Here is an 18220-nt window from a genome sequence, read left to right as displayed (position 1 = left end):
GTGAAAGAAGAGCTTTACATGGAGGAACCCGAGGGTTTTGTTATTCCTGGCAAGGAACATTTGGTATGTATGCTCAATAGAAGCTTGTATGGGCTGAAACAATCATGTAGACAGTGGTACAAGAAGTTTGATCGCTTCATGCTTAAACATGGTTACAAAAGAAGCCATGCAGACCATTGTTTGTATACCAAACGTGATGAGGATGGCAGTCCTATCATTCTTGTGCTCTATGTAGATGATATGTTGATAGCTACAAAGAAAAGAAGCACTGTTGATGCTCTTAAAGGGTAGCTGAAATCTGCATTTTCAATGAAAGACCTTGGGGCAGCTAAACATATACTTGGAGTGCGTGTTACAAGGCAAAGAGACAAGCACCTATTGTATTTGTCGCAAGAAAAGTTCATTGAAAAGGTGCTGGACAGATTTAACATGGCTGAAGCAAAGCCTCTTGATGTGCCATTACAACCATATATCAAGATCTCCAAGGATGATTGTCCCGAGTCAAAGGAAGAAGCCAATGACATGCAAAGTGTGCCTTATGCGTCAGCTTGTGGTTCACTTATGTATGCTATGGTTGCTACTAGGCCTGACATAGCCCATGCAGTGGGAGTTGTGAGCCGGTTTATGGCTAATCCAAGCAGGTTGCATTGGGATGCAGTGAAGTCCATTATGAGGTACTTGAAAGGGACTAAAAACAAATGTCTCTGCTATGGTAAAGGACCATTGGAGTTGAAGGGATTTTGTGACTCTGACATGGCTAGTGATGTGGACACACGCAAATCCACAAGTGGCTATGTGTTTACTCTTGCGGGAGGTGCTGTCTCATGGTGTTCTAGATTGCAAAAGATTGTTGCATTGTCTACGACAGAGGCTGAATATATTTCAGCCACTGAGGCTTCTAAAGAAGCTATTTGGTTAGCACGCCTATGCAGTGAGTTTGGTTTGCCTGCCAAGGCATCTATGCTTGGTTGTGATAGCCAGAGTGCCATATGCCTAGCAAAGAATGCCATGTTTCATGCACGCACAAAGCATATTGATGTGCGGTATCACTTCATACGAGAAGCTCTTGAGGATGGCCTTATTACATTGGTTAAGGTCCATACATCACAAAATCCAGCTAATGCTCTCACTAAGTGCTTATCCAAAGCACAACATCATCTATGTATAGAGATGGTGGGAGTCACGTAGCTTAAGGGCGCCATTTATGCCTTTAACCCAACAGTTCTTTGGACCTCGACTCGAGAGCCAAGATCGATCCTTCATGATTGATTGAATCTGCAACGAGGTTAGCTTCGCTAGAAAAAGCATCCACTAACACATCATCCTTGTGAACAATCACATCATCTTCATGAAAATTCTCATGCTTGTGAGAAATCACATCTTGATCATGCAAATCATCACGCTTGTGAGAAATCACATCTTGATCATGCAAATCATCATGCTCATCATTATCATTCAATTCATCATGCTTCTCATAATCATGCAAATCCTATGTGTCATGCTTTGGAGAAGAAGAGACTGAGAGAGTCTCCTTTTCCTGATGCTGTGCAAACTCCGCCTGAACTTGAGAAAAGAGTCGCAAGAACTCTTTCATGTGTCGGTCGCTCTGTTCTTGTCTTTCTTTGGCTGTTGCCATTATTTCTTGGTGTTTGTGTTCCATTTCTGCTTTTCTTTCTGCTCATCTTTCTGCGTGTCTGCGTTCCATTTCTGCCATTCTTTCTGCATGTCTTGCTTCGCATTCTAACTTCCTTTCCATAAACATCTGGTCCAACTCCTCCATAGAAGTTAGTGCAATCCTTGACGTAGATGGGGAACGGGAGGGTCGGGAGAACCTCCTGGTGGGGAAAATTCTTCTTCGCCTCTATCATGCTCATCACCTCCAAGCGAAGTATCCATTCCGCTTCGAGTGATGACCATACACTGAAGTCTTTGGTTCTTGTGGTTTTGGGTTCTTAAGTTCACGAGGAACTTAGGTTCTTGGGGATCTTGGATTCTTAAGTTCACGAGGAACTTGGGTTCCTGCGGGTCTTGAGTTCCTGAGGTTCTTGAGGTTTTCTTTCGCTTGCAAACCGTGTTTGAGAAGGATCTTCTCTTCACCCGAGTTCTTCTCTTTTCTGCGGGCGCACCCCTTGGCAGCCTTACGCTCACACCAAGGTTGCTTTTTCTCACCTCACGTCGATTGGCCAGCCGCTAAGTGCACGGTCCGCTCTCAATGAGTGAAAAGAGACACAAGGGGAGGCTGGACAAGCCCTTCTTTCTTGGGATTCCTGTCACTCTTCAAAAACACGATTAGGAATCGACACGCCCAAGCGAACTTTGGTTTGAGTGACCGCAACAAGCAAAAAAAAAATTCTTGTGATTCTTGTGGTTCTTTCCTTGAGTGATACAGAACATTGCCAAAGCTTTGATACCAATGTTAGGTGCAACGGAATGAATGTTTGCGCTTTGCTCAAGATGAGTGCTCCGAACTGTGCTCAAGGTTCCTTTTGTTCTTATGGAAGGTAGAGCCTTCCGTTCTTAATGAGAGAGTGCTATGATCACAAAAAAAGTGAATGGACACTGTGCGTGCAAGTGTATGAGACTGAGAGATAGAGAGAGAAGAGAGATACGACACCAAAGACGTTGTAAAATCCTCCTCCGAAGGCCCCACTCTCATCGGCCAGAATGGTCTACTTATGATTGCACAAACTGGTACAAATTGTATGCATGTGACTGATGCAAGTCTAGGCTATGTCAACGATGACAACGGTGATGACGAGACCGACCTAAGGGCTGAAATCTGCAATCTTTCTACTGTTGTCCGAAAATGCTATGGGCTGAAATCTGCTACTAGTCCAAAAACGCTGATTTGGGGGGCTGTTTCTGTGGGTCTTTGTCGCTGAAAATCTGTAGGTTTAGGGCTGAAAACTGAGGTTTCTTTAGGCTGAAAATTGATGGTCTTTCCGGGTCGAATCTGTTATTCTTTAGGGCTGACTTTTGCAGGTGCTTCATTGCTAAAAACGCTGCATTGCTATTCTTTAGGGCTGACTTTTGCAGGTGCTTCATTGCTAAAAACACTGCATTGCTGTGGCTGAAAACTGTCAAAACGCTAGGTATGTTGAGCTTTGCAAAAACGCTAGCTGAAGGAATCTGTGGCGATGGCATCCAGATGCAAAAACACTAGTGACTGGAACTGCCTGGCGAGGGTGCCTGCTGCAAACGCTAGGAAAGGGGTCTTCAAAAACGCTAGGGGAGGTTCTTGCTTCTTGCTTGGAGGAAATCCACCACGAGGTCTTGTTGGAGAAGTTGCCTACTGAGCTTGACTCCTGTTATCTCTTCTACCATTTAGTGCTAGTCTAGGTTTGCTTATATACAAACTTACTCAATTTGCCCTACCTACTTTCCAACAAAAGTCACTTAAAAATAATAAGTGAAAAATGTCAAAAATAGGGAAAATAGGCTAAATGCACTGGAAAATTCCCCTGAAGGATTCTGATAAATTCTGATGGGAATGCTTATGATCATGCTGTGTGCAACCAGAGGATATGCATCTACACTAAGTGCCTGGGCATGCACGGTCTACGAATAGACTCACAAAAGTGCCAGATCACTTCTAATCTAGACTGATTGGACTAACTGAACCCTGATCATGTTGTAGCTTGTCCACGGACACATAGGGTTGGATGTGTCACGTGACAATTATTGATCGGCAACGGGATCGAAGGAGTGTGGCTCTCACTGAAGAGGCATGTCTCTCTAATAACAAGTTGTTGCTAATCGAGAGGAGGGGTCCTCTTGAAACTGAAACTAAAAGTAGACTGGAAACTGAAAGGAAGACACTAGTAAAAAGTCATGTCCCTTAATGTAGAGAGACGTGTCTAGATCCAAAAGTCATTTCTGTAAGTGAGCAGCTGCAACCAATGGATGAAGGATCATAACTGATCGACAACAGGATCAAAGGAGTGTGGCTCTCAGTGAAGAGGGATGTCTCTCTAACCACAAGTCGTTGCTAATCGAGAGGAGGGGTCCTCTTGACTCGTCATTCTTTGCATTTGCATCACTGAACTAAGAAGATGTGTAATATCATTCAAGAAACCAAGACATTCCCTCCATTTGATTGTCACGTGCGCATGGCTTTGTATGCCACGTGGACATGCTTCATCGACTTCCAAAGCCAATTTTCCCCTTCTTCCTAGATAGGAGTGTCTAGAATCCTAGGAGGATTAGTACCGGCAATTTTGTGAGCCTGTTCGCAGGACCTGTATGTCTCGACAAGTCCATTAGTTTAGATTTTCCAATTTTGGAACCCTCTTGCATAAATGGTTTGCACAAGCGTTTTGACAGATGTTATTACACTATAGTGGGCATCTGGTACGACATGCATGTAGTTTTGTCAAAGGAATCTAACAAGCCATTCCCCGCGTCGATCGCATTCCCGAGTGGGTAGATGTGCTACTATTTCCCCCAGAAACTACCCCCTTGGCCAAACTTATTAATAAATCATTTTTATGATTTATTTTGTTAGGTCTGGGGTTTATAACCCAAATATCTTACCTATAAAAGGAGCCAGGCAGCCCATCGATTGGCATAGATGCAGATGGTGAAAGTTGCAAAGCTCAACGTTTGCAGATTCCCAACGCTAGCGTTTTCAGCACTTCAGCCCAACGGAAGCATTTTGCAGATTCTGTCCCTTGCGATCCAACCTTTCAACCCAGCACCAGCTCCAGAGGTTACAGACCAGCTAGCGTTTTCAGATATCAGCCCTTCCCTCGCCAAATCGGCGCAAATCTGCGATCGTTAGCCATCTCCGTTGCGGTCCGGTACTTTGGCAGCCCATCATTCCTTCGCCGGCATCGAGCGCTTCATTGCTGTCCATCATCGGCATCGTCGAGATCTTCGTTTTCAGCCCTTCATTCCTCTCATATCGGGAGCGCAATTCAGCCCTAGGTCTACCCCTTGGTGGCCATCCGCAATCCCACATCGAGCAGGATCCAAAAGTGCATAAATCAGCCCCGGAGGTGCCTCGTCTTGATGAGTTACCACGGCAACAGTCGTCATTCGAGTCAATAGAGTTTGCACTTGAGGTATTGCATTGTGTGTACATTCCATTTACGCAATCTAAAGCAAATTCACATCGGCAACGGTGTGGGGGCCCCTTGAGAGGGTTGGTTGGGACCCCATCGGGTGTCATCATTCTCTTCTCTCTCCTTCTCTCTCCCGCAACACATCTCTCCCGCACTCTCTCATTCCCTCTCTTCAAGGAAAGGTAAAAGGAACCATCATTCAAGTTAAAGGCAATCACTAACGCAAAGAAAAGAAGTTAAGGATTTGTGGAAGTGTAAAACCTAGATCTTCACCATTTCAATTCCGCTACACTTGACATTGGTATCAGAGCTTTGTGATTTTGCACTAATCCACTAAACTTTGAAGATTTTTTTATTCTTTTTTTCTCAAGTGTTTGAGTGTGTATTGTAGCGTTTCGTCCAAGGATGCTTCTCACCCATTGCGCGTGGGACCGTGCGCCTTGAACATAGGAAATGCACACACAGTTGTGGTGCGCCTGCGAGAGGATGTGACTTGGTGTGTGCACTCGACCACCTCGACATAAAGAAATCCTAGCATGGATATTTGCAGTCATAAATTCTTCGACATGACAGATCGCATCATTGAAGAGATGCATTAGAAACATGAAGATGTTGATTGCAAGTATCAGGATTTGTTAGCAACCTATAACGACAAAGAAAGGTGCCATCCAAATCAGCCTATTAGTTTTGGAGTCTTGGCATTGTTTGAAGAACCATCTCTCCCATCTTTTTGGAGAATTCCATCATTCCAGAAGAGGCATTGTATCGTCATTGATTTGTAGACATCTTTGGCAACACATGGGTCCATGTCACGTGACACATCCAACCCTATGTGTCTGTGGACAAGCTACAGCATGATCAGGGTTCAGTCAGTCAGTTCAATCAGTCTAGATTAGAGGTGATCTGGCACTTTTGTGAGTCTATTCGTAGACCGTGCATGTCCAATCACTTAGTGTAGATGCATATCCTCTGGTTGCACACAGCATTGATGATCAGTATTCCCTTCAGAATCCATCAGATTCAGTCATGGGAATTTTCCAGTGCATTTAGCCTATTTTCCCTATTTTTGGTATTTTTCACTTATTATTTTTAAGTGACTTTCCAACAAAAGTAGGTAGGGCAATTTTGCTAAGTTAATATATAAGCAAACCCAAGCTAGCACTATTTGGCAGAAGAGGCAACAGGAGCTCCCACTCAACAGGCACCTTCTCAACAAGAACCCATCAGAACCTTGGCGTTTTGGTGTTCCCTCATCGCCCATAACCACATCAGCCCCAGCGTTTTTCCCTTGCAGTCATCGCCAGCAACTCCAGATCCCTGGCGTTTTTGCATCCCTTCAGCACCTTCACAAGGCCCTGGCGTTTTCAGCAATGATCGCCAGCAGATCCCAGACAGGCAGCGTTTTTCACTAACGCTAGAGAGGCAGCCAGCGTTTTTGGTTTTTCAGCCTATTTCACATCAGAACGGCAGCGTTTTCAGCATTAGACACAGTAGCAGATTTAGCCCTGGAAGCATTGCAGAAGACCCCCATTTTCAGCCCTCGAAAACGCAGCCAAAACAGTCATTTTCAGCCACCGAAACAGTCCTGAAATTCAGAAAATAGAAGATCACAGATTCCAGCCCTAAAGTCGTCATCGTCATCACTGTCGTCGTCATCGGCATAGTCCCAGATTGCATCAGTCCATTGCATCGTCATTGTACCACTTTGTGCAATCATAAGTAGACCACTCTCGCCGACGAGAGTGGGGCCTTCGGAGGAGGCTTTTACGTCTCTGGTGTCGTATCTCTCTTCTCTCTATCTCTCAATCTCATACACTTGCACGCACAGTGTCCATTCACTTTGATGATCATAGCATTCTCTCATTAAGAACGGAAGGCTCTACCTTCCATAAGAACAAAAGGAACCTTGAGCACAGTTTGGAGCACTCATCTTGAGCAAAGTGCAAACAATCATTCCGTTGCACCTAACAGTCCACACCATCTGCATCTTCTTAGCAATCGATAGCCATCAATCTGGAGCCAAAGGGTTCCAATCCAAGGCAACCACAGTGGGAGTTCGCATGCATCATGAGCCTACACTTGTAGCCACATCCGTAGCAAAGACGAGGATTCATCTAGAGCTTCCATCGTACAGCAATCTAGTCGAAGCCCCAAGAGGAGCCTCTATCTTTGAGGAGTTACTTGGCAGTTTCATGAGACATCGTACAGAGGACTTGCCATGGTTACGTGGGCATTCCAAACGCTTGACTCGTCGATAGGTGGTGAGGGCTTCAGGTGGATACCCCCAAGGACTGCTGTACGTTATTTGGGATGTCAGGCTGGCCTCGATTTGTAGCCAGAACAACAGACTACTCCCCTCCTTTCCATCAGGAGGAAGCTGCTACATTGGAGTTTTGCACGGCTCTCTTTGACTAGTAGAGTGGTAGTGGTCAACCAGGTGTTGTTGGCTACTATGTGGTACATCACGTCCTATTGGATCTTCTCGAGTTCCTATATCAGCCAGTTGGAGAGGCTAATCATGAATTTTTTATGGTAAGGGTGCGACACTCAGTCAACCACGGCCAAAGTGTCCCGGCATGTCATTACCTTACCATGTTCTCAGGGAGGGTTAGGGCTCATCAACCTAGCACGGCAAAGCAAAGCCCTCCTTGGGAAGCTGGCTCTCCTTGGGAAGCTGGTGGTCAGAAGACTTTTTCCAAGGTAGAAGCCCTGAAAAGAGTTGTTGCTACAGTGATTCGTGCTCGATTTCCTCATACGGGCAGTTCATGGAGCCCGTCCATCAAATGGATTTTCACAGAGATGCGTCGGGTCGGCCTGAGCAAGAGTTGGGAGGACCGTTTTGCCATGAGTCTGCTTAGGGCCTAAGAGCAGCTGAGGAGTGGCCTGGAGCAGCACCAACGAACTTGCATGGAGGAGTGCTTGAGACAACCACTTGTTTGGAACCCCATCGTTAGCACACACAGAGGCCACTTGGTGGGCAGCAGGCCTCATGTTTCTTGGGGTCCCGTGGCAGAGGGTCCAGCTTGCAAGTTCGGTGCTAGTACCTTCTCAAGGAGGTTCAGAGCACCCAGTTGCGAGGCACGAGTGGAGTGCAGAGCATGTGTCAAGATATCACAAAGGCCATCCCAACTGAGAGGCACACCCCTCTAAAGGATGCAGCTCTTAGGTGGATGGGGGCCTTCACGCGCTTGGAGGTCCTCATTGCAGTTAGGGCTTGCTCGGATAGAGTACCCCCCATGTTTTTCGAGATTCAGGGGGAGGGCCAGCTTCACAGTCTCAATTGAGGCGCCACAGGTTGCAGAGTGCTGCTTTCAGAGGATTAGAGTTGTGGACATCTCTGGGAGGACTTGTCATAATCCTGACCAGCAGATCTTGAGGCAGGACACTGAAGGCTTTGGGCGTGGGAGAGCCACCCTCTGGCACAAGTGCAATGGAAACCAGGTGAGTGGTTCTAACGGGATCCTTTCTCGTCACTCGACCACCAAAGGACTCCCGTTTTCCACTACACAGCTCGTTTGGGGTGACACATACTGACAACACACAGAGGCTCGCCCAGCTACTGCACTTCACTCGTAGGAGGAGGGTCTCACGACTAAGTTCTTGTCAGCTTTTTGGGAGTGGTTGTGGGACAGCAGGCAACCAAGGAGAGCTACTATTTTTCAGTGGCACAAGTGCAATGGAAACCAGGTGAGTGGTTCTAACGGGATCCTTTCTCGTCACTCGACCACCAAAGGACTCCCGTTTTCCACTACACAGCTCGTTTGGGGTGACACATACTGACAACACACAGAGGCTCGCCCAGCTACTGCACTTCACTCGTAGGAGGAGGGTCTCACGACTAAGTTCTTGTCAGCTTTTTGGGAGTGGTTGTGGGACAGCAGGCAACCAAGGAGAGCTACTATTTTTCAGTGGCTAGTACCGCACAGAGCTAGTTGGGGGCCGTTGGTACACAACGGCTTTTTGGCAGCATCTGCAGCCTATGGCCATCTTGTGGAGAGTCAACGACACTGTTTGTGGGACTGCCCCATGGCATAGCAGCTTTGGCTTCCAGTTCTCCCGCTGATGCCATCCCTCTCTACAACCCGACAGTACACTTGGGGTGCTGCAGCTTGATCCACTCTCACAGACCCAGCACTTCACTTGGAGCTAGCTTCCACAACAGGATGATTGTGAACCAGGAGGGTCGCCCTACACTACAACTTGCCACAGAGCTCATCCCTCAAGAGTGGTGCAATGATAGAGTGGTGTTGGAAGCTCATTTGCAGCCCGACACACTGGTTCATTTGGCGGGCCCGCTGCTTTCGCATCTTCGAGGCTCAACCTGTTTCACCGACAGAGACTGTTCGGGACCTTTGGCTGGAGCTAATATACACACTCAGTGGTCATTTTGAGAGACTTCAGGGCAGCTCTGATGTAGCAAACCGAGGCAAGATTCTACCGCGACACATCAAAGATTCACTTCAAAACAGTTCACAATTCACACTTGAGTCGACACGGCCCGACATAGTTCCGTGCCTAGAGATATTGGCCCCAAAGACTAGCGCCCCTTTCGGTATTTCTTTTCGTATTAATCTGTGTTCAAAGTACAAGAGAGTGGGAGGGTGCTCACTCTCAGACTCTGCGTCCAGATGCTCAGAGAAGTGAGGCCCTGCCCACTTATTTATTGTTACAAGGGATGCCCAAAAGCAGAGCCCCAAAAGCATTCAACTTAAAAGCTTCCAATTCAAAAGCATCTGTCCCAAAAGCTTGCATAAATCAGCCAGCAAATTTTCCATACGTAATGCCACGTCAGCAGCTCGGTAAAAGCTGCCGCAAATCCGGAAAATCCGTACAGTGGCCACGGCAGCCAATCAGCGCAATATGCGGGAATCCGTATTGTTGCCACGTGTCAAGTGTGTCCGGGTCTGCTGCCACATCACCCATTTGTGACATACCCCCCTCTTGAAAGCATTGTAATCGCCCTCGATTACGCCAATCGACAGTCACATCACAAGACATCACAGGACATCACTTGGCATAACAGGACATCACATGACAAATCACATTCAAATATCATTTCAAATCTCAAACCATGATTAATCGACATCGTATTTAGCAATTGCATCTAGATCCAATCGGGACCTCTCATATGCCCGATTAACTAATCCTTATTGCAATCATGTCTATAGAGATCTATCAAACCGAAATGTTGCAGTCACCTCGTCTATCAGTTCCTGCACGTAAACAAGTCAAGTACAAATCAGTATCATATTATCGAGAATTCCAAATCTTAAAATCATTACAGCATAATACTGTCAGCTCGCAATATCCCTGAAACCCAATAGGGACATCAATGACTATTATCAAAAATCGGGGCAATCTGTTGACAAAGGAGCGGAGTGACTCCCCTCTTGTGCAAGTCCGCTGTACCAAATTCCACCCATGCTGAAATCGGGGTTCTATCGAAGTAGACTATGCAAACCGAATGCTTCAAGATAAAGTTTCACAATCTGAGGAGTATCTGTCAGGTCCTCCTCCTCCATCCACTTCGCATCCAATGAGGGATAGTTCTTGAATTTAACCAAGAACCGCCTTATCACTTTACCTTTTATCTTTCTATCTTTATGTGCCAATATCTGTTCTAGAACGCGTATCTCCTCGTTTTCCTCCACTTCGGGTTGCTCATCTGGCTTCCCATCATCGGGCACATCGCCTTTAAAAGGCTTCAAGAGACTCACATGAAAAGCATTGTGAATTCTCCGAGTATCGCGCAGCTTCAGTCTAAAAAAGACATCATTTATCTTTTCATTTATCTGGAAAGATCCATAGTATCTCATGCTAAGCTTTGTAAAAAGCTGCTCCTTTTCCTTTTCTTTCTCAGGCGTGTCTTCTCAAAACAAAAGAGCACCCAATCGTTCTCCTTTGATTTCAATTTGCGACAATGTCGATCTGCTGCCTTTTTGTGTCTTTTTTGAGATTTCTCTAAAGCCTCCCGGACCTTGGCAAAAGCAGTGTCCAAGTCACTCGTGTACTGGTCGGCTTCAAAAATCTTATCTTTCGTGCTTAAGAAGGGTGGAACCTTTGGAGCACCTTCAATAATCTCAAATGGCACCTTCCCCGTCGAAGAGTGAATCTTGTTATTGTAGGCAAATTCCACCAAGGTCAAATACTTTTCCCATTGAGTCTTCTGATCCGAGATGTAAGACTTAAATAAATCCAGTACGACTGAATTTGCAATCTCAGATTGCCTATCTGTCTGCGAGTGGAAAGATGACGAGAACTACAACTGCGTGCCAATGTTCTCCCAAATAGCCTTCCAAAATAAACTCTTGAATCGAGGATCTCTGTCAGAGACAATTGTCTCAGGCATGCCATGTAATCTGAATACTTGAGCAATGCACAGTCTCGCTAAGTGATCCAGCTTGATTGTTTTCTTCACTGGAATGAAATGAGCTTGCTTAATCTGTCAATAACAGTCCACATACCATCGTGCCCACTCTATCTTCGGGAGATCAAAAATGAAATCCATAGCAATACTTTCCTAGAGGCGGGTGGGAATGGGTAAAGGCTGTAACAATCCCTGTGCTTTATGCCTGTCAAACTTGACCTTCTGGCATACCAAGCAACTACGTACAAAATCGTCCACATCCTTCTTGAGTCTCGGCCAGAAGAAGTAAGTCGTAACACTCCAAAGCATGGCTAAGCACAACATCTTCCTCCAATAGTCCTTGACTAACATTATCATCATGAATTTCAATGCGCGTAACATCTCCTCGTATAATGCCACATGCCTTTAAGATGCAAGTATAGGTGATTGCATTCGCCGGAAGGCATTCCAATCGCATTCGGTTAGAACTTCACTGAGCTTCTTTGCCACAACCTTATCAACATCCGACAGCCCCTAAATGACAATATCGTCCCGAATTTCATTGCTCATATCAATGTCTTAAATAATGTCAAAAATTCATCCAGCTCAGCAGTTTCGACAACTGACACCGGCCTCAAACCGTATTATCTCATCAACCCGGACTCTGTCTGATGAGTCGTAAATTCTTGAAGACTTCTCAAGCTGCATAGAACAGATGCAAACCCTACTAGGCTATAAAATTCCCGGATGGCACTCTGACCCGAGCCGACCATACTCGGAACTGGCTCTCGGTGAAATTTAATCTAGCGATATCTTGGTAATCGTAACTCCAATCACTAATCTGAAAAGACCGACGCGCTCCACAAAGTGAGCACTTTAGCCCCATGCATTCACTTCATTTCTGTCCCTTGAGCTGCGGTTGCCCAATCCGGTACAGATCTGCATCAACTCAAACTTCAAATTGACATAACTTTCTCACCCTAGCTCCTATCGACGAGCCGTAAAGACAGACCGGTAGAGCACTTCAAGCACTGCAGTTCAAAATCATAAACTCCCATCTGTGCTCACTTTAAGCATACTCTTTTTTAGCATCATCAAGGCATCTGTTGGCATCTGTGGTGTGCTTCCAGGTATCATATCAATGGTATGAACCTCAGGACGAGCTGGTGGCAGCTCGCCTGGCAGGCCCTTTGAAAAGCAATCGGCATGAGTGTGGAGAAAAATCTTGGCGTGCTTTATCAAGGTCAAAACATATTCGACCTTCAATCATCATTCAGTTCTCTCCAAAAAATTGAGTAAAGAAACTGTATTACATCAAGTACAATCTCTTTGCCCTTCGTTTGTCAAAGTCGCTTTCTCAATCCAATAGTCAACCACGGCGTTGTTCTTGTGGTACCAAGGGATTTCAAGGAGGACGTCACAACCTCCCAAGGGCATTACAGAAAAGTCCTCGTGCCCTAAACACCTCTGACATTGCAAACAAAGTTTGCCAATGATCGGTGTAATGGTAACATCTTGATCGGGTGCCACTAGAACTGCCTCCGTTTGTGGCCTATCGGGCGTAATTCCAAATCAAGCCGCCAATTCAAGTGAAAAGAAGTTGGCCTTGGCTCCTCCATCAAAGAAAATGAGGGCTTCCTGATCTTTAACTTTGCCCTAAGTGCGGCAAAGTTTTGTACTTTCGTTCATCTGATTCAGTTCAGGGCCCATGCAATGCGGTACCAGTTCTGTTTTCATCTGCCTTTTCTGCCACATTCCTCTATTGCTCTAGAACTCTCTGGCCTGTCCTCAGTCTGTTTCTGTGCTTTTTGGGGCACTTTGCGGAGATGTGTCCAAATTCCCCGCAACCAAAACACTTCCCCTCCTTTGAGATAGTTAACCCTTTCTCGAAGAGTCTGTCGAGAACGTGTATCGTTCTTTGCTTTGTCATGGAAACTCTTTCTCTTTCTACTTTTATTATTAGAAGTTTGTTGGGTTCTCTAAGTCAAGATCTCATCTGTGGGTTGAGTTAGATTGCCCAAATGTATGGCAAAAGCCCGTTTTGCATGACCCATCAAATCTTGAATAGAATTTGACTTTTGTTCTAAGCAGTAGTCTCGAATCTCTGAGGAAGTCCGCAACAAAACTGCTCATTCTATTCTTTAAACGAGACCTTCTTAAATGAAGAGGCTGGTAGAAAAGAGCTCCAAAATCTCTCACAATAAACGTCCAGAGAATCTCCCTTGGTCATCTGAAGATGATTCCAAGCAGTTCGTATATCTCGTTCGTACTCCCGAGTCAACCAAGAAGAAAAAATCAAGAGCCTTTAAATTTCAACCATGTAGCTGGAGCTTCCTTGTTCAATAGAAGAGTGGACCACCATGCTTGAGCATTTCCCTTGAAGAAAGAGGTAGCCCTCCGAATCTTGGAGTGCTCTGAGTAATGCCCTCCAGAGAAAGCTATATCAAACTGCAGTATGAATGCCAAAGCCCTCAAAGCATCTCGGAATCAAGAAAAAGTGACAAACTTAATTGACTATCCACCAGCCGCTTTGATACCACTGTAACAAACTTGGACACTCCAAGTCAAGATTCTATCGCAACACAGCAGAGATTCACTTCAAAACAGTTCACAATTCACACTTGAGTCGACACGGCCCGGCGTAGTTCCGTGCCTAGAGATATTGGCCCCAAAGACTAGCGCCCCTTTCGATATTTCTTTTTGTATTAATCTATGTTGAAAGTACCAAGAGAGTGGGAGGGTGCCCGGTGCTCAATCTCATACTCTACGTCCAGATGCTCTAGAAGTGAGACCCTGCCCACTTATTTATTGTTACAAGGGATGCCCAAAAGCAGAGCCCCAAAAGCATTCAACTTAAAAGCTTCCAATTCAAAAGCATCTATCCCAAAAGCTTGCGTAAATCAGCCAGCAGATTTTCCGTACGCAATGCCACGTCAGCAGCTCCACAAAAGCTGCCGCAAAATTCAAAAAATCCGTACAGTGGCCACGACAGCCAACCAACGCAATATGCGGGGGTCTGTACTGTTGCCACGTGTCAGTGTGTGTCCGAGTCTGCTGCCATGTCACCCAGTTGTGACATGCCACTGCATGCGGGAGCGTCGAGAGGCTTTCTTGCCACTATGGCACCCACGGCCTTTCTTCACCATGGTTCAAGGTGTGCCTAGATGGCACTACAGGCCACCAACGTGGCTTTTCCCTCCTCCCATCTCTTGATGTAGCTTCATTGTACATATTATTTCTCACTGGGGGTCTCCCCCTTTTTCTGTTGTAGCCCTCTCTCGTAGAGGTGGTTTGTAGCCTTCAAGCAATTATCAATAACTAATGGAAGGATCTCTTTTCTTGCAAAAAGAAAAAAAGGTAAGGAACCATCATTCAAGTTAGAAGCAAACACTAACGCAAGGAAAAGATGTAAAGGATTTGTGGAAGTGTAAAACCTAGACCTTCACCAATTCATTTCCACTGCACCTGAGATTAATATAAGACCTTGGGTTTATAGATGAACAAGCCGCAAGCGTTTGTCAAAGAACTCCTTGTGTGACCGGCAAGCCACTTCCAAGGCAGTAAATCCACAGCAAATACACGACAAAAATGAAAACTAATAGTTTTAGGGCTAGGATTTATTGCGTTCGTTTTGACAATCAAAACTCTCTCTCTAGAAAGGTGGTCCATGCCAATCTCTTTGTGAAAGCTAGAATCCTTTCGGCTACGCGTTTTCTCTCTCTAGATTCTCTCTCCTCTTCTCTAGAGAGCGCTAATTTTCTCTCTCTACCTAAATTTCTAATTTTCTCTCTTAGAATCAAAATTTCCAAGTTTAGAAAGATTATTATTAGGGTTCACGAGGCCAACACAACCTGCCTGTTCACTTGACACACATAGGTTTTGCAGAATGACACATGAATCTGACTCCTTGTACGAGAAAATCAATGAAGAAATACCCGAATGGGAACGCCAACAGTGGCAATTCAAGGCCACCAACTACGTTAAGGGGCATCCCGCTCTGACATCTTCCTCTCTCCTTTAACTCTCTATTCTAGTTCAGTTGTTTCGAGTTGTTTAAAGTGAAAGTGTTGCAAATTGTGTGTTTCCTTCCGATGTCACAAGCTAGTTACGTGGCAAGGCTCCTAGGGGGTTAGCGATTGCTTTGGATTCACCGACCAAGGGGCCTAAATCCTAAAAGAAAGAGATCGCATAAACATGATGTCGTGGCTGTACGGAACAAGTGCGATTTGCGGAAGCACCTGCTGCCGTGGCAAACTATATGGACAAGGCCACAAAACATGGAGCAACCTTCCGGGTGTTAGCTTTTGACTGCAAAAGCTTTTCATGTTGAATGCTTTTAGGCCAAGGACCTTTAAAAACGTGTCTTAAGGACTCACTCTGCATTCCATTGTGCGGAAGCAGAGGACAAGTCTCCCGTACCTTTGTGGGGCACAAAACTTTGGGGACAGTACATCTAGAAGCAAAAATCCACCACTTCATGTCGACCCTCAGCGGATAGAAGGCGCGCATCGTAAAATACTAAGCGGACCTATGCTATCACCACTGTGCTCGGCTCGAGAGAGCTGCCAAGCTCTTGAAGCACTAGCTATGACGAATCGAGGAACATGAGGAGGTGGTGGGGCACACAATAGAAGTGGAGAGGTTGAGGGAGGGGCACGTGTGGGGGTGATTAGATTATCAGTGAATGGAGGCTGAAGGGACGGAGGTGCTATTGAAGATGGCAAAGGTGGAAAGTTAGTCTCCATAGCTAAGTGTGAGGCAGCAACTGTGGTGATGGGCCTAGATGTTGAGGAGCCCTAAGGTGGAGACCTCGAAGTAGAGCGTATGTCCTGCAATGGCTGATCTGGCGGAGTAGTTGACACCTCTCTCTCTCTCTCTCTCTCTCTCTCTCTCTCTCTCTCTCTCTCTCTCTCTCTCTCTCTCTCAAAATGGAGCTATATATTGTGTATAAGAGACCTTGGGGGATGGGGATGCTCAATAGGCCCATCTCCTAGAGCAAGTACAAATTGGAGCAGTGCAATATTGGTGCTAGCTATACATTGCGGTGGCATATAGGAAGAATGCAGTATGAACCACCGAGGATGTGCATAATGCCATATGATGTGTCCCATGTCTAAACTAAAAAACACAAAAGACCACACCATAGCCAAAGAAAAGAGTATCCACTCCGCTTCGCAGCCCTGAGAGAAGCGTGCTAATGTATCCCACCTGTCGCGAAGAGTACCCACCAACTTTGACCAAATAGTTGTCAAGGGAGTAGATGTTAGGGAAAGCTATGAGTACAACGAGCCAATAATCTATAACATAATGCAACAGATCTTGGTAAAAACCATACCCACAGAAAAAGATCAAACTGATGCACGGTGTGTGGAAGCATATCAAGAGTGCCTTGTCTTCAGCCCAAAGATGAGAGCAAGATGATTGGTCACAAGCCCTTCATGCATGCCACTCTGTTAAGCAAATAAAATACTGCCCACCAAACCGGTTGTGTGTATAGGCATGCCCCTCCTACTGTGTAGTACATCGCTTACATGTCTGGTCATGGCCAGTATGTGCAACCCAAGTGCTAACAAGGAGTCCTGCATGTACACTCAGCCACATGAAGTAACATATCCTTAAGCTCCAAATGCATGACCAAAACTGTAACTGTAAAGCAAGAGAGATGCACTGCCAAGACCAGAACCCCAACTTCTTTCTCTTTCCCCTCCCTCTCATCGTCACCATCGCCTGTCACCCCCGCGTCTCCCCTCTCCCTTTATTTCCTCCCCCTAGCCCCCTAGTGCTCCCCTTTGCAGCTCTCTCTCTCTCTCTCTCTCTCTCTCTCTCTCTCTCTCTCTCTCTCTCTCTCTCTCGTGCATGACACGGCGAATGTAACGAGAATGGATGTTTAGCAACGACAGAAGTTGCGGGGTACCTCGTTGTGTTTCGAGCTTCGCGTCATGAGAGAAGGTAAGGTCCTCAAGATGGGCGAAAAGAGTTTCCTCAGCGGCGTGCTGGAGAGAGGAGAGGGCTGCAGAGGAAGAAGACGAGGAAAGTGAGCGACCCACCCCACCTGCTGATGCGGATGCAGAAGATGGAGGGGGTACGCTGCCCGAACCAGCTGGATTCATGACACCACCGTAGCTCTCCAGACAGACGAGAGAGAGCGCGCGGGGCCTAAGTGAGCCACGTGTCATCAGGTAATAACGAAGCCAAGCGACTAGGAGAAGTGAGGGCGTGGATCTCCGACGGCAAACAAAAATTTGACGACGACTAAGCCTCGCCAATTTTGGTTTTGGGTGTGTTAAAGGGAATCAAGCACAGATGCTTCCATGCCTCAAGGGTTAAAAAGAGGGAAAGTCCCACGTGGAGGAGAGAGGAGGGGGGAGAGCATGAGGTGGGTCGCATGTCTGACGACAAGACTTGTAGAGCTGCCGAGTTAGCCGACGCACCAGAGACTCTCTCTGTCTTTTTTGTATCCCTATCTGAGGGGGGCCGAAGTTGTAGCGCCAGCCTAACTCTCTCTCGCTTTTTCCTTCCTGCAGAGACTCTGTCTCTCTTCTTCGCATCCCCAACCTGACTCTCTCCCTGGTCCCCTATCGCTATCTGTGCAAGGTAGGCCCGATTGAAGGAGTCGCATCCCACTTTCTTTTTGCGGAGGGCACTGCCAATAGGACAGTACTAGTGCTGCCGGTGGTGATGATGACAATGGAGTTAAGGATCTAGTTTGGCATGGCATAGCGAAGCGGTTATGCTCTGTAATGCAATGCAGACCAAGCTATGGCAAGAGAGAGGGGGATGGCAGAGAGGTGCTCGCAGAGGCAGTCATTGG

General features: G+C 46.3%; 1 protein-coding gene across 2 annotated transcripts in view; it reads right to left on the bottom strand.

Moving 5' to 3' along the window:
• The window catches only part of LOC147455148 (uncharacterized), a 33773-nt gene extending 15909 nt beyond the window's left edge, over positions 1-17864 (bottom strand). The window contains exon 1 of one of the 2 annotated variants that reach the window (XM_086513987.1): positions 17324-17864. In XM_086513987.1, the coding sequence (XP_086370113.1) occupies positions 17324-17585 (262 nt within the window). In that variant the 5' untranslated portion in view covers positions 17586-17864. The remainder of the gene's footprint in view (positions 1-17323) is intronic. The other variant, XM_086513988.1, reaches the window with a different exon arrangement.
• Between the last annotated feature and the right edge of the window lie 356 nt (positions 17865-18220).

The sequence above is a fragment of the Adiantum capillus-veneris genome, chromosome 6 (assembly GCF_014529385.1).
Source record: "Adiantum capillus-veneris isolate H3 chromosome 6, ASM1452938v2, whole genome shotgun sequence".
NCBI classification, from domain to species: domain Eukaryota; kingdom Viridiplantae; phylum Streptophyta; class Polypodiopsida; order Polypodiales; family Pteridaceae; genus Adiantum; species Adiantum capillus-veneris.
Note: the sequence above shows the minus strand (reverse complement) of the source record. Positions and strands in the feature narration are given on the sequence as shown.